At 45.9% G+C, this 15,000-nt stretch overlaps 1 protein-coding gene across 1 annotated transcript in view; it reads left to right on the top strand.

The window, feature by feature from the left end:
* The window catches only part of ank3b (ankyrin 3b), a 146,241-nt gene that overhangs the window by 61,853 nt on the left and 69,388 nt on the right, over positions 1 to 15,000 (top strand). Inside the window, 8 exon segments of the mRNA XM_048232654.1 lie at positions 243 to 332; positions 2,223 to 2,321; positions 3,128 to 3,325; positions 5,943 to 6,041; positions 6,836 to 6,934; positions 8,440 to 8,538; positions 11,047 to 11,208; positions 11,210 to 11,238. Coding sequence (XP_048088611.1) covers positions 243 to 332; positions 2,223 to 2,321; positions 3,128 to 3,325; positions 5,943 to 6,041; positions 6,836 to 6,934; positions 8,440 to 8,538; positions 11,047 to 11,208; positions 11,210 to 11,238 — 875 coding nt within the window.

Genomic DNA, 15,000 nt, shown 5'->3' with positions numbered 1-15,000 from the left:
AACCCTAGGTCCCTCCTAGGCCCTCCTCCCTAACCCTCTCCTCCCTCCCGCCCCAGAAGTATAGTATCCCTCCCCCTCCCCCTGAGTTCGGGGGCCTCCCTCTTCTCCGTCTGGTAAACTCCCTCCTCCAACCAACCCTCCCTCCCTCAACCTCCTCACCCCTCCCTCCTCCCTCCCTCCTCCTCCTTCCTAGCTCTTCCTTTCCTTCCTCCTCCCTCCCCCCCCCTTCAAAATGACAACAGCCGCTGTAGCATGTGGCGTCCAAGAGAGGAAATGCCAATATGCTGCGGCTGCTTCTGGAGCGCGGTGCCAGGATCGACGCCAAGACCAAGGTCAGCCGCCACACACGCACCCACACACCCCCATCTCCCCCCCCCCATTTTCTGTGCTTACAAAACCCTGAACCCCCCCTCCAGGAACATGGGACATTTTTTTGGTGTCTTTTACAAAACCAACAGGAACCAACCCCAGCAGGAACATGCAGACCTTGTTTAGCTGTCTTTTTGGCAGTTTTTGCTCGCTAGCGCCACCTTCACAGAGCACTGGAAGTGCAGCTGTCTAACGAACTGCAGTCTTATAGTATCCGGTTTTTACTCACTAGCGCCACCTTCACAGAGCACGGGAAGTGCAGCTGTCACTAATTACAGTCTATCTCAACTTGACTTTAACAGTTTTTACTCACTAGCGCTTGTAAAGTTCTGGAATAAAACTCCGACACAGAAAGTAACTCTTTCCTGAACTTAGAATTCTCCGGTACAGTAATTTTTCTCTCTGTTCGTGCCGCTATCTTTTCTTCTGAATACCTCGCTGCTTCTGCAGTCTCAACCCAACAATGAAACTAAAAGCGCCCCCTTTTGGACTGGATGAAACAATGCCAGCTTACAGCCAAAATAACATCACATGTGGAAATATTATGACATCATCACATCACATGGTATACATTCCCTGGCGTTCACTGTCCGTGTATGATTGTTATTTATATTCTGTATTTATGTATCTTTTAATTTGCACTTGTAAGACACTGTGGTCAGAGTAAACTGTATTTTATATGTACCTTATACATAAATGTTACTTACTTACAGTACTTACTATAAATCATAAACATTACAGCGCCCCGATCTCAGAGCACGGGGATTGCCGCCTTTTCTCTGTAATGGCCCGGTGTGCTGACAGCACATAAGAGATGCAGGGCAGTAAGCTCAGGGGTGTGGTTGGGTTGTTTAATATTACGGTCAATAGGGTAGAGCGATATGGCCGCTGTGTGTAGCAATCCCTCATTCAAAGTCCCATTCCTATTATATGCTCGGTTGGCGTCGTCGGCAGGATCTGAGGTGTGTGTGTGTGTGTGTGTGTGTGTGTGTGTTTGTGTGGGAGGTCCTCATCTCTGAAGGTGACTGTAATGTAACTGCCGGGAGCATTACCCATGATGCCGTGCATTGGGCTCTGTGATAAATAACAACAATCTCATCTCATGTCCCAGGCGCAGCATGTGTTTGACATTAGCACGCCATCACTGGCAATTACGGCCAGCTGCTGAGAGCATCCAGTTTTCCGAAACAGATTTCCCCAGATAGAGAACAATACATCATTGTGCAGAGAAATGTCCCCCTTTTTACTTGCACTTTAAGTGTCTGCCAACGGTGTGACACACATACAAACACACACACACACACACACACACACACACACACACACACATACACGGGCATACATATGTATGCAAATGTTTACTTATACATGCACATCCTAATGAATACAGATGTGTTAATCTTGTAAAGGCATGACACAGATTCACAGATGTGCACGCACACACACACACACACACACACATACATATTGACTTGGCACACATATCTTACATCCCAGTCTCAGTGGAAAGAAGTCCTGTTTGGAGAAAGCCCTGAGGTTGTTCAACAGGCTACCCATATGTCTTAATGACAAGCTCTGCACTGTGTCTCTGAGCAGCACCATTGAATTATTGTGTGCCTGTGTGTGTGTATATGTGTGTGTGTGTGTGTGTGTGTGTGTGTGTGTGTGTGTGTTGTGTATATGAATGTGTGTGTGTGTGTGTGTGTGAGGTTTGAGTATTTCTTGATATGGATCTGTGTGTGTTTGTGTGCATGTGTTTGTTTGTGTTTATATGTAAATGTATGTTTATATGTGTATGTGTTTGTGTGTGTGTTGTGTGTGTGTGTGTGTGTGTGTGTGTGGGTTTACCTCAGGACGGACTGACTCCTCTGCACTGTGCGGCACGGAGTGGTCATGAGCAGGTGGTACAGATGCTTCTGGAGCGAGGGGCCCCCATCCTATCCAAAACCAAGGTAACCATCGCCACGGCAACATCCCTCCACAGCAGTCCACAAAACACAACAACAATCCATATTGTTAGCATTAGCAGCAGCGCTATACCATTTAAAATGTTGATTTTGTAAAGAATAATGGGTGCTATTGTCTGTGATCTGACACGCTTGCTTCTGGTGCCCAGTGGATTTAGTTGCAGATGCGCAGCTTGTCATCATGGGGATAGCCATAATTAGGCACTGTCTGTGGCCTGTCTGTCTCTCTCTCTCTCTCTCTCTCTCTCTTGTTTTCTCTGTCTGTGTCTATATCTACCTACGTCACCCTCTTTCTCTGTTCTTTTTTATCCCTCCCTGTCTTTTTTTGTCTTTCTGTTTCTCTCTCTCTCAAAACAAATGAAATGAAATGGTGATCTTTTTGTGTGAATGGATGATTTGTTGCCAAGGCAACGAGTTGGAGACTACTCAGACTGAATGTACATTTGAAGATGTAGTCGATGTTGATTAATAATTAAGAGTCATGACAAGGACAGCAAAATACATCTATTTAAGTTCATCCCAGTTATGTTATTGTTATGTAATTATACCATATAACATATTAAAACAGATCACACATGCACATACACACACTTTAAATAAACCACAAAACATACACACACATGCAACTATAAAATAAATTTGAATTCTGTACAATTAAATTGATCAATCTTATGATTCATTACCTATCCTCTTCCTCTCTCCTTTCTCCTCTATCTCTCTCTATCTCCTCTCTCTTATCTTCTCCCTTCTCCTCCTCTCTCTCCTCTCTCTCTATCCCTCCATCCCTGAAGAACGGGCTGTCTCCGCTCCATATGGCCACACAGGGTGACCACCTGAACTGCGTCCAGCTGCTTCTACACCACGACGTGCCCGTGGATGACGTCACCAACGACTACCTGACCGCGCTGCATGTGGCGGCCCACTGTGGCCACTACAAGGTCGCCAAGGTCATCGTGGACAAGAAGGCCAACCCCAACGCCAAAGCACTGGTGCGGAGCTACATCAGTCTTTATGAACGTTACTGTGTGTTCAGACCTACTACTCTAGATGCCCTTTCATGGACTAAGCCTAGTCCTAGACTAAAAGCACTTTTTAAAATTTCAAGTTTAAATTGACTGGCATTTAGCTTTTATCCAACGCGACACGGATTCACATGGGCAGATTTGGGAATCGAATCCAGGCCAATTGGCATTGATATTATTGCTACTCCATCACACATTAAAATTCTATTTTTGTGTAGGACTCAATCCATGTATGGGAAACTGATCCTCCATGTTTGTAATATAGCACTATGTTGGCAACACTGTATAGCAGTCATGCTAATAAGACAAATGCTAATTTGCATTTGAATTAGAATAGCAGTGTGCAAGAATAGCTGCTAGGATAGCTTTGTTCCCCACATTTAAAAGTCTAAAGTGGATTACACCAATTAGCCTATAACTCCCTTTTAGCTATCGGCTAGCTATAGACTAACTGGTGTAACCCACTCTCAGTGAATTATGCTAAGCTACAGTAGGCTAACCGACAGGCTAGGCTATCAGACTGGGTTATTGCACAGAGAACAGTTGAACAGAGAAGCGAAGGGTATGTATCCTCTTATCTAACTCGGATAGACACCAAATAAGTTCTCAGAAGGTTGGCGTGTTCCTTTAAGAGTGCCTGCACATTAAGTGAAGAGCTGAAAGAGTTTGTGGCCAGATGTGACCACATGGACATGACTCTTCCCATAAATCACACATTCCACAAATCACTCACTTACTCACCAAATGATTTACACAAACAAACACACACACACACACACACATGTAGAGACCCCCACACACACACACACACACACACACACACACACACACACACACACACACACACACAAATGGTTTGCTCAAGGCCATTCATATGGCTGTAACTTGCCACTCTGTTCTGTGCCACTGATCTACACATTTAGCCTCTTCAACTGATTTTGTCCACTTGTACTTTACAACAGCTTAGCTTTTATACTCTTTTATGTGAGTTCCTGCTTGTGTGTGTGTGTGTGTGTGTGTGTGTGTGTGTGTGTGTGTGTGTGTGTACGTGCACATGTGTATGTGTGTGTGTGTGTGTGTGTGGAGGACAGCTTTTCTCTATCTGTGTGTAATTACATTATTTTCCGTACGCCTCCACAGTACCTCTCATAAAGTAAAGTCCCCTCCCTGTCTGTCCTAGTAACCTCCTGCAACCACACACACACACACACACACACACACACACACACACACACACACACACACAAACAGACACTTATCCAGGCATGTATGCATCCCTACTAACCTCTTGGAACACCCTAACTCATATAAACACTGTAAACACACACACACACACACACACACACACACACACACACACACACACAAACACTCACACACACTATAACCAAATCCTCATTTTTGACCCCTAATCCACAGTTTCTGTCCCCACACACACACACACACACAAACTCACCCATGTTTCATGCTATTTCACCATAGTTCCTTCACATCCATTTTACCACATCTTCCAAACCCTTTTTAATAGCCCCACCTCCCACCCCCCGGCCCCAAACTGCCCTCTCTGTTCTGCCCACCCCTGCCCCGTCCCTCTTCATTTCTCTGAGTTCAAGAGAGGTGTAACGCTAGACATTTCATGCACACAAAAGGCAGCCGTGAATCTACCCTTTTATCTGTTGTGGTCTCTGCACACACACACACACACACACACACACACACACACACACACACACACACACACCGCTCTCTGTTACTGTTCTAAAGCTGTCTTGCTCGGCTCCCTTGGATGCCTCAAAAGTATGTTGTGTACCGTGGTCTCACGGTCCAACATGCTACATTTCACAGGGCTTTGTCTTTACTGTCCATGCCTGTGTGTAGCTCAGGGGAACACACACACACACACACACACACAGAGACACACATGAGCTCATGTACTTCTCTCTCTCACACACACACACACACACACACACACACACATGAGCTCATGTACTCTCTCTCTCACACACACACACACACACACACACAACACACACACACACACACACACACTGTGGCATGCATACAGGGACTTGGCAGAGCAGAGAGCATATTGTCATACTCTTAAGTAATTGGAACAAAATGGGCGTGTCGCCTAAGTTTATATGAGGAAGAAGAAAAAAAAGGATTGTAAGGAAAAAAAAGCGAACAGGAAGAAAGTGGAGAAAGGCAAGTTCTGCCAGCTGCCCCCTCTGAGGTCCAGCCATCTCGCTGGAGAGCGCGTCTTCTTCCTCGGGGGAAAAACGGAAAGGAAGAAATTTTTTTAAAAAAAGCAAAAAAAAAAAAAAGAAAGAAAATTCGCTGAAGGAAACGTTATGAACTCTGCGCATGTTTCTCTGGTTAGCTGCGTGTGGTTTTGGATGTGAAGAGAACAGGGGGAAAAAAAGAGGGAGAGAAACGAATGCAAGAGACAGCAGAATTTTAGAGGCACATTCAGAGAAGCACATTCAGGGTGAAGCACATTCATGACGGTCTGAGTGGTCGTAGGAATCGTCCTTGGGTGTTTGTTTTTGTTTTGTTTACTTTTGTTTATTGTTGACTTGTTTAGAATGGTTTCACGCCACTCCACATTGCCTGCAAGAAGAACCGGATCAAAGTGATGGAGTTACTGCTGAAGCACGGAGCATCCATCCAGGCTGTGACGGAGGTAGGACAGACCACACACTCCTTTACACACACCCTCTCCATAACTCTCTCTCTCTCTCTCACACACACACATACACACACACACAAAGGCACACTCACTCACACACACACACTCTCACAGAAATGCACACATACACGTACAGTACACGCACATGCACACACACACACACACACACTTTACATTCTTATACACTACACTCATACACTTACACTATTCATGACAGATGCAGTGAGAATGCACACATGTCCTGCAATGACGTACACACACACACACACACACACACACTTCGGCGAACATGTAAACCAACACATATACAGTTTCACAGTTAAAAGTCATACATTCTCTCTCTCCGTCTCACATAAGGTCAGTTATGTCTGAATCTTGTTTTATGTCCAGATCCTGGTCAGACTTTCCAGGGTTTTTTTCCCCCCTGACTGTGTGTGATTGTGTTTTGCGTCTGGTTGCTACACACTGTGAATTGCTCAATGTGGTGTCATAGTACATTAGACAGCAGACATGTCCACTCTGTCGTGCAGATTTCAAAGACTACAGGCTAGTGTGGGATTGCTTGCTTGAGCCCTGATATGACGAGTGATTGATGTAACCTCATCTTTGACAGACAGGGATGGTATGATCCTGTATTTTAGAAACAGTGGGATTCCTTTTGAGTTTAATGGGGCATAGTTTTGCTTTGAACCGGGAGACTCAGAGGTGTGTGTGTGTGTGTGTGTGTGTGTGTGTGTGTGTGTGTGTGTGTGTGTGTGTGTCTGTGTCTGTCTGGCTCTCTTCCACAGTCTGGGCTCACCCCGATTCATGTGGCTGCCTTCATGGGCCATGAAAATATTGTGACTCAGTTGACGAATCACGGCGCGTCGCCAAACACGTCCAACGTGGTGAGTGCTTTGTAGCTGTCTCAGTAGTCTAGTCTTTCCCCTCTCTCCTCTCTCTCTCTCTGTTTCTCTCTCTCTCTCTTCCCCTCTCTCTTGCTCTCTCTCACCTTTCCTGTCTCTCTGCCTGTCTTTACCTCTCTTTCATTTTCTCTGCCTCTCTTTCTCTCCATTTCTCTCTCTCTCTCTCCCTCTCTCTTTTGCTCTTTCTCTCTCCTTTTCTCTCTCTCTCTCCCTCTGTCCCTGTGCGTAAGCAGGCTGCGGTGAGCCAACAGCAGATCCCCCCCCCCCCCACCCCCTGCTAGATAATCTCACTGAAATTGTTTACACTATCGCGTCAGTTAGAGCACAACTGCGCAAAATCCCCCAAACCGTGACGTCAACCCACCCTTGGTGGGCCACTGACTATTGTCATGGATACCCCCACACACACACACACACAACACACACAGATGAAAAAGCCCTCTTGCACACACACCGACCCCCCCATGGGAAGCCTGAGCTGTTGTAATGTTTTGAGCGGGTGGGGGGGGTGGTGTCCAACAGGACAGACCCACACTGCCAATTACAGCTGGAATCCGCTGTGGCTGCAGGACGACTAGCCTGTAATCAGCGTCCTCCCCCCCAGTTACAGAAGGTTCCAGAAAGACATGTGGGAGGTTAGAGTTGGTGTGGGGGGGGTGTGGGGGGGTTGTCCAGAGGTGTGTTCTACTGTTCTACTCGGGCAGGAGTTGTCACCGGAGTTGCCGTGGAGACGTGGCCTGCGGCCCGGTAGACCGTGGGAGGTGGGTCGTCTCGGGCAGCGGCCAGGGATAATACTGGAGCCCATGGCAACGGAGGAAGGGCTTAGAGAGAGAGAGAGAGAGAGAGAGAGAGAGAGAGAGAGAGAGAGAGAGAGAGAAGAGGTGCAGAGAAGAGAGAGAGGAAGGGGAGACAGGGTGTCAGAGAGAGAGAGAGAGAAAGAGAGAGAGGGAGGGAGAGAGAGAAAAAGAGGAAACGATTTTCAGAGTGTGCACACAGCGTTGACAGAGAAATAAGCAACAGAGAGAGGGGGAGGGAGGGAGGAGAGAGGGGAGGGAGGGAGGAAGAGAGAGAGAGTGTGGGAGGGAGGGAGGGAAGGAGAGAGAGAGTGGGAGGGAGGAAAGCGTGAGAGAGAGAGAGTGTGGGAGGGAGGGAGGAAGGAGGAGAGAGAGTGGGGGGAGGGAGGAGGGAAGGAGATGAGGGAGGGGAGGGAGGGAAGGAGAGAGAGAGAGTGGGAGTGGGAGGGGAGGGAAGGAGAAAGGGAGGCCACATGGCCCCTTGAACTGCATCAGGACAAAGCCTCTCTATAACCGTTAGTGCCAGAGAAACAGTCACTCACACATCAACTCTCCGGAAGTTTCTAACTGCTCTTGTGTGTGTGTGTGTGTGTGTGTCTGTGTGTGTGTGTGTGTGTGTTTGTGTGTGTCTGTGTGTGTGTGTGTGTGTGTGTGTGTGTGTGTGTGTGTGTGTGTGTGTGTGTGTGCATCCAGAGAGGAGAGACCGCGCTGCACATGGCTGCCCGAGCAGGTCAGGCGGACGTAGTGAGGTTCCTGGTGAAGAACGGTGCGTCCGTGGAGGCCAAGGCGAAGGTACGTCCACCGCACCGTCCGCTCACACACACCGACCGCTCACACACACCGACCGCTCACACACACCGTCCGCTCACACACACACCGACCGCGCTCACACACACCGACCGCTCACACACACCGACCGGGCCACACACACCCCCCGGGCCACACACACACCGGTCACACACACACCACCGCCACACACACCGACAATAATAACACACACACCGCTCACACACACACACCGAGCTCACAGCAGCATCACGAGCAGGGGATACAGCAGTGTGCCGCCTGACGATCGGGTTCAATTCTGGAACACGCAGTTGCGAGTCTGTGTTGCCTTCGATAAAAGCGCCTGCTAAATACATGTAAACTTTAACTTTAACTTTAACTTTAACTTTAACCTCACTGTCCCATGGCCACCATAATATTCACAGAAACAAGCATGGGACACGGTGTAGAACAATGTTGCTGACCAGTTGAATTTGACCATACGGCCAATGAATAAAGGTCACCACACCAGTGGGTTTACAGTAAAAAGGTTCATACCAAACAAACACTGGGCTTAAGGTAGAGCAGTCTTAAGCTAACCAGTCACATTAGACCAGTGGTTCTCAAACTGGGGGTCGGGACCCCCAGGGGATTCCCCAAAAATATTGGAGGGGTCGGGAAATGATTTGCATGGATTAAAGACATTTTTCTAAAGGTTTTTAGTCAAAGGCTGCCATTGACATAATGCCTTTGATGTTGACATCAAGCCTACCTACAGTATGAGAGAAGACATTTTCTGCCTCTCACATTTCGAAACCAAATTCCGCCGATTAGAGAGAAGGGGGTCGCAAGACATGTTTTTTGGGGGGTCGCCAGACAAAAAGTTTAAGAATACACAGGGGTAATTCAATGTGCTTTAAATAACAAAGCAAAGAATAATAGTAAATAAAAGCAATAGTTAAAAAAAAAATTTAAAAAGTAAAGTACATAGAATAGAATAATTAAGACATAAAAAACAGGAAGACACCAGAGACACTAGACACTAGAGAGTTGACTGTTGGATCAGTGAAAACAACAGCTCTTGGAGCAAAACTAAAACAGGTCCAATGAGTAATTGGGACTCTATTTGAAGTATAAACAAATTCACTCTATAATACAACACAAGGATATTATGTTTCTAAATGTGGAAGAGAAGCATACTAGAGCTGACAAACCCGGCCATTCAAAAGTTTTCAGTTAGAAATGTCCATTCCACTCCATGATAGACAGAATACCAGCTTATTTTTTAATCAGGGCAGCAGTTTTCAGATTACATTATGTGCTTACATAATTGCAAAAGGGTTCTCCAATGTTTTCTCAGTTAGCCTTAAAATGATATCAGATTAATAAAAAAATGTGCCTTTGGAACATTGGATGCATGGTTGCTTATAATGGGCAATGTAGATATTGCATTAAAGATCAGCCATTTCTTACAACAGTCATTTACAACATTAATGGTAAAAAAAACAAGGACATTTCCAAGTGACTCATTGATCATTTTCCATTGAATATAAGGTAAGGAATCAATAGAAAGATGAAAGTTAAACACGTTTTTTGTACAATTTGTGTGTTTCATTCATGGAAGACAGAGCAGTAGCGTCACAGCATCAGAAATCCAATGCCAGCACTGTAGTTGCTAAACCCAGTGGTATGGCTGAAGCTGTTAGCCTCAACTCAAGTGGCCAAAATCTACTCACTGGGAGATGAATTTGTAGTAACACTTGTCTGCAATTACAGCTGGTTGAGTTACAGTGTCCCAGTCAATTAGTGGAACTGTAAGATGACTTGGCTGTGTGAGGTCACTATAAGCACCACTGAAAAACATCTCAGACGATAGTAACTAGCAAACTGATAAACAATGGTGTTAGAAAAGTTACAGTTAGGTACCACATACTTCACCTCACATACAGCATAACAAGTGAAGAACTGCACACAGCATGCGACTACTTCACTTACTCCATGCAGTTGCCTTCTGTGTTACACAATAAGCACATAGAGCGGTGAAGTACAGTAGCTATTGTCCACAGCATTGTTGAAATGAAGATTTAAATGGTAACAATAGACATTTTGATTACATTTTTAACAATAGACATTTTGATTACATTTTTAACAATAGACATTTTGATTAGATTTTTTTTTATTGCTATTAATTGTTAAGTGGAGCATGAAAAGAATGCCATTGTTGTCATGGCGATTGTCATCCATGTGGTCTGGGTTCATGACTTTGCTCACATCACATCCAATGGGAAGAGGGAAATGGAATGAGACTGCTCTGCATGCTAACATAATGTATACATACCGTATGTACAGAAGATCTTCTGTGTGGAAAACAAGACTACTCTGACTTCTCATGTGGCGTCCATTTTAGTAGAAGTTAGGTACTTAGTATTTGTTTTTTTGTCAGGGAGGGACCCCCAGCCTTGGCGAGCGCCATGCTATCCCTACTCATGCTTCAGGAACTGTGAATCCCCTTATCGTTTACGTTTGCGTTGCCAGGACGACCAGACACCGTTGCACATCGCCAGCCGTCTGGGGAAGCCGGATATCGTCCAGCAGCTGCTTCACCACGGCGCCATGCCGGACGCCACCACCACCTCGGCCACACGCCAATTCACCCACGCCGCACAGGGACAACAAGGATTGGCATCTGTGCTGTTCTAATCAAGGAGCCTTGCTCGGGATCACCACTGTTGTTAGAGCTTAGAGAGAGAGAGGTGTGTGTATTGCAGGTGTGTGTGTGTGTGTGTGTGTGTGTGTGAGTGTGTGTGTGGTCTGTAGCAATGTTGTTAGATGGACTACTTAATAATAATAATAATAATAATAATAATAATAAGCTTTATTTGTATAGCATCTTTCATACACAGAATGCAGTTCAAAGTGCTTTACATTTGGAGCATTTAACACAATAATAGAAACAAAATTATAATATTATTACAAACAAACAAACAAAACAATACTTTGATGATATTCTAATGTAGTAATGTAGTGCGATCAGATGAGGTTTGGAGTGCTTGTGCAGGTCTGGAAACACTGGAAAAGCTTGGAATTATGAGATATTGTTTTCTGGACTTCTGGAAAAGAATACAAATGTTTAATGAGCCAGGAAGTGTTGCTCATACGAATAAATAAACAAGCAAGTTGACAATGTGCAAACAATATCAGAGCTCAAAGGTCAAAATCCCAATAAATAAATAGTTTAGAAAAAGTCTGGAAAGAGTTTGGATTTGTCTTCTCTCTGAAAAGGACAAACACCCTGTGTTGTTCGACAGAACATTAGCCATGACAAACAAAAAAAAAAAAATCCATAATGAAATCAGTGTGTTTTAATTCACAACTGCTGAAATACATGTGTTCTTTGTAAGAGAATACAAGTTTCAAAAACCTACTTTGTTCTCTGATGTCAACTGTGCATTATTTGTTAAAAAGAAGAAAAAAGAAGTGCTGCATATCTGAATAATAAGATATTTAATATTTTAAATATTCATATTGCCATACAGTGCTGTCTTGGTTTGAAGAAAGTATTCAGTGAAAGGGAACAATTATCTTGGCCAACAGAAGCACTATGCCATCTTAGAGAGTGCTTTGTGTGTGCCAGTCCTGCCCACCCCGTGCCCCTGGTCCTTGCCTCCTTGGCTGGGGTCTTTGGATGTGACAACCCCTGGCTGAGGACACTGGGCACTGGGCAGGGTGCCCGTAGCCATGGCCGTGCCCGTGGGTGTGGGAGAGCGGCATGCTCCCCAGCGGCCAATTTTCTGCAGTGTTCCCGGGCATCCCTCCTGAAAGTGGGAAGCGTGGTCCTTGTCTCATTTTATCATTTTTTTCTTCTTGTCTCTGTCTCTGTCTCTATCTTTTCTTCCTCCTCTTTTTTGTCCTACTTCCTTTTCTTTCTCTTTCGCTTTCTCACACACACACACACACACACACACACACACACACATTGACACACACACACACACACACACACATTAAACACACACACACACAACACACACACACACACACACACACACACAAACACTGACACATACATACACACAAACACACACATTGACACACACACACACACACAATTTACACACACACACACACACAAACACACACACACACACACACGACACACACACACACACACACACACACACACTGACACACACACACACACACACACACTGGGACTCTTACTCATCAAAGGATGCGCATCCTGACTGAAGTTCCTTAGTGCCTGCCAAACTACTTGCAAGTGAGCGAGCGAGTGAACCAGCGTGGTACAACAATACCCACGTCAGAGAGAGACTGGCACCAGATGACTCAGATGCCCATAACACCATGTGTGGCTAACCGCAGCCCCTTCTAACACACACACACACACACACACACACACACACACACACACTCTCTCTCTTTCTCTCTCACACACACACACACACACACACACACACACACTCTCTCTCTCTCTCTCTCTCTCTCTCTCACACACACACACACATACTCACACACACTTTCTCTCTCTCTCTCTCTCTCTCTCTCTCTCTCTCTCTCTCTCTGTCTCTCTAGTCATCAAAGCGCCTTTGATCTATCTTCGTTCTAGTGCTGCAAATCACTCACCTCTCATAGCTCAGCTGCCATCAGCTGTCCAGGGAGGTTGTTGGGATGGACGCTGTCAATCACTTTTAGAACATTGCTGGTGAGCATCCTAGTCACGTCCCGAGTCAAAGGCGCTGGTGATCAATCTTGGTTAGCATCCATCTTATCCACAGGGCTGATGAGTCAGCAGAGAGGAAGCAGACGCACACGCAGAGGTGTACAGGGCAGACAGGGGATGTTAGCGCAGAATACCATTAGCATACTGTTAGCGTAGCATACTGTTAGTGTAGCGTTAGCGTTAGCGTCCACGTGAAGCACTGGCAGTGGCCGTGCCTGGAGGGTGGGGAGAGACCAAACTGTGAAGTCTCTCCTCCCCTTTAGGAGTGGAGTTTGTGAGTTCTGTCCGTCCTTTTGTCCTACAATGTCATCATTTAATCTGACTTATAAAATACGCGCTCCTGTCGGGGTTGTGATATTTGTTGTTTTTCCATTCCGAGAATAATTCCAGGCCTGATGACTCAGAAGAGGTCAGAGTAGACAGATTCAGGTGCACAGGACTTATGAAGAGTGCATAGTGTCCAAGGTGAAGGTGGTCTGGACAGAAAGAAGTCTGGACAGGGGGGTAGTGTGAGTGCTGTTGCCACGGATACTGTTTGTTCTTTTTGTCTTCACGACTGTCTGTCATTCAGTTTCATCGCTGCCACCATAACACTGCACATTATGGTCAAAGCACAGTGCATGAGAACATACGCTGCCACCATAACACAGCACAGTATGGTCACAGCACAGTGCATGACAACACACGCTGCCCACCATAAACACAGCACAGTATGGTCAAAGCACAGTGCATGTTTAACACACGCCTTGCCACCATAACACAGCACAGTATGGTCACAGCACAGTGCATGACAACACACGCTGCCACCATAACACAGCACAGTATGGTCACAGCACAGTGCATGACAACACACGCTGCCACCATAACACAGCACAGTATGGTCAAAGCACAGTGCATGAGAACACACGCTGCCACCATAACACAGCACAGTATGGTCACAGCACAGTGCATGAGAACACGTTGCCGTCACCATAACACAGCACAGTATGGTCACCAGCAGCACAGTGCATGACAACACACATGACAACACACGCTGCCACCATAACACAAAGCACAGTATGGTCACAGCAGCAGTGCATGAGAACACACGCCACCACCATAACACACAGCACAGTATGGTCAAAGCACAGTGCATGACAACACACGCTGCCACCATAACACAGCACAGTATGGTCAAAGCACAGTGCATGACAACACGCATGTCTTGTAAATTGGAAAACATATCAAAGTATCAAAGCAACTAGCAAAGCAATTGTCAATCTATCAGTATAGGGAATAGTTTTCAAATCATTCATTTTGAAATAGTTTACTCTACTCCTGTTGTCTTCTCCATGGCATGCGCTGGCATTTCTGTAGAGAAAGCAGAGGAAAATGACAGCACACACACACACACACACACACACACACACACACACACACACCATCATGTGCTGGCCAGTGTTTAGAGAAATGGTTTATAGGCATACTTATAGGTATACTTGCTTATACAAGGAATTTGGTCTCTGCATTTATCCCATCCGTGAATTAGTGAGAAACACAGATCACACAGTGAACACACAATGAGCACACAGTGAAGTGAAGCACACACTAACCCAGAGCAGTGAGCTGCCTTACTACAGCGGCGCTCGAGGAGCAGTGAGGGGTTAGGTGCCTTGCTCAAGGGCATTTCAGCCGTGGATGTGGGCATGGGACAGCAGTGCTCAACCACTTCCCCTGCCCACATTTTTTCTACTGGTCGGGGATCGAAC

The sequence above is a fragment of the Alosa alosa genome, chromosome 22 (genome assembly GCF_017589495.1).
Source record: "Alosa alosa isolate M-15738 ecotype Scorff River chromosome 22, AALO_Geno_1.1, whole genome shotgun sequence".
NCBI lineage: Eukaryota > Metazoa > Chordata > Actinopteri > Clupeiformes > Clupeidae > Alosa > Alosa alosa.
The sequence above is the reverse complement of the archived record's forward strand: the minus strand, read 5'-3'. Positions and strand labels throughout refer to the sequence as shown.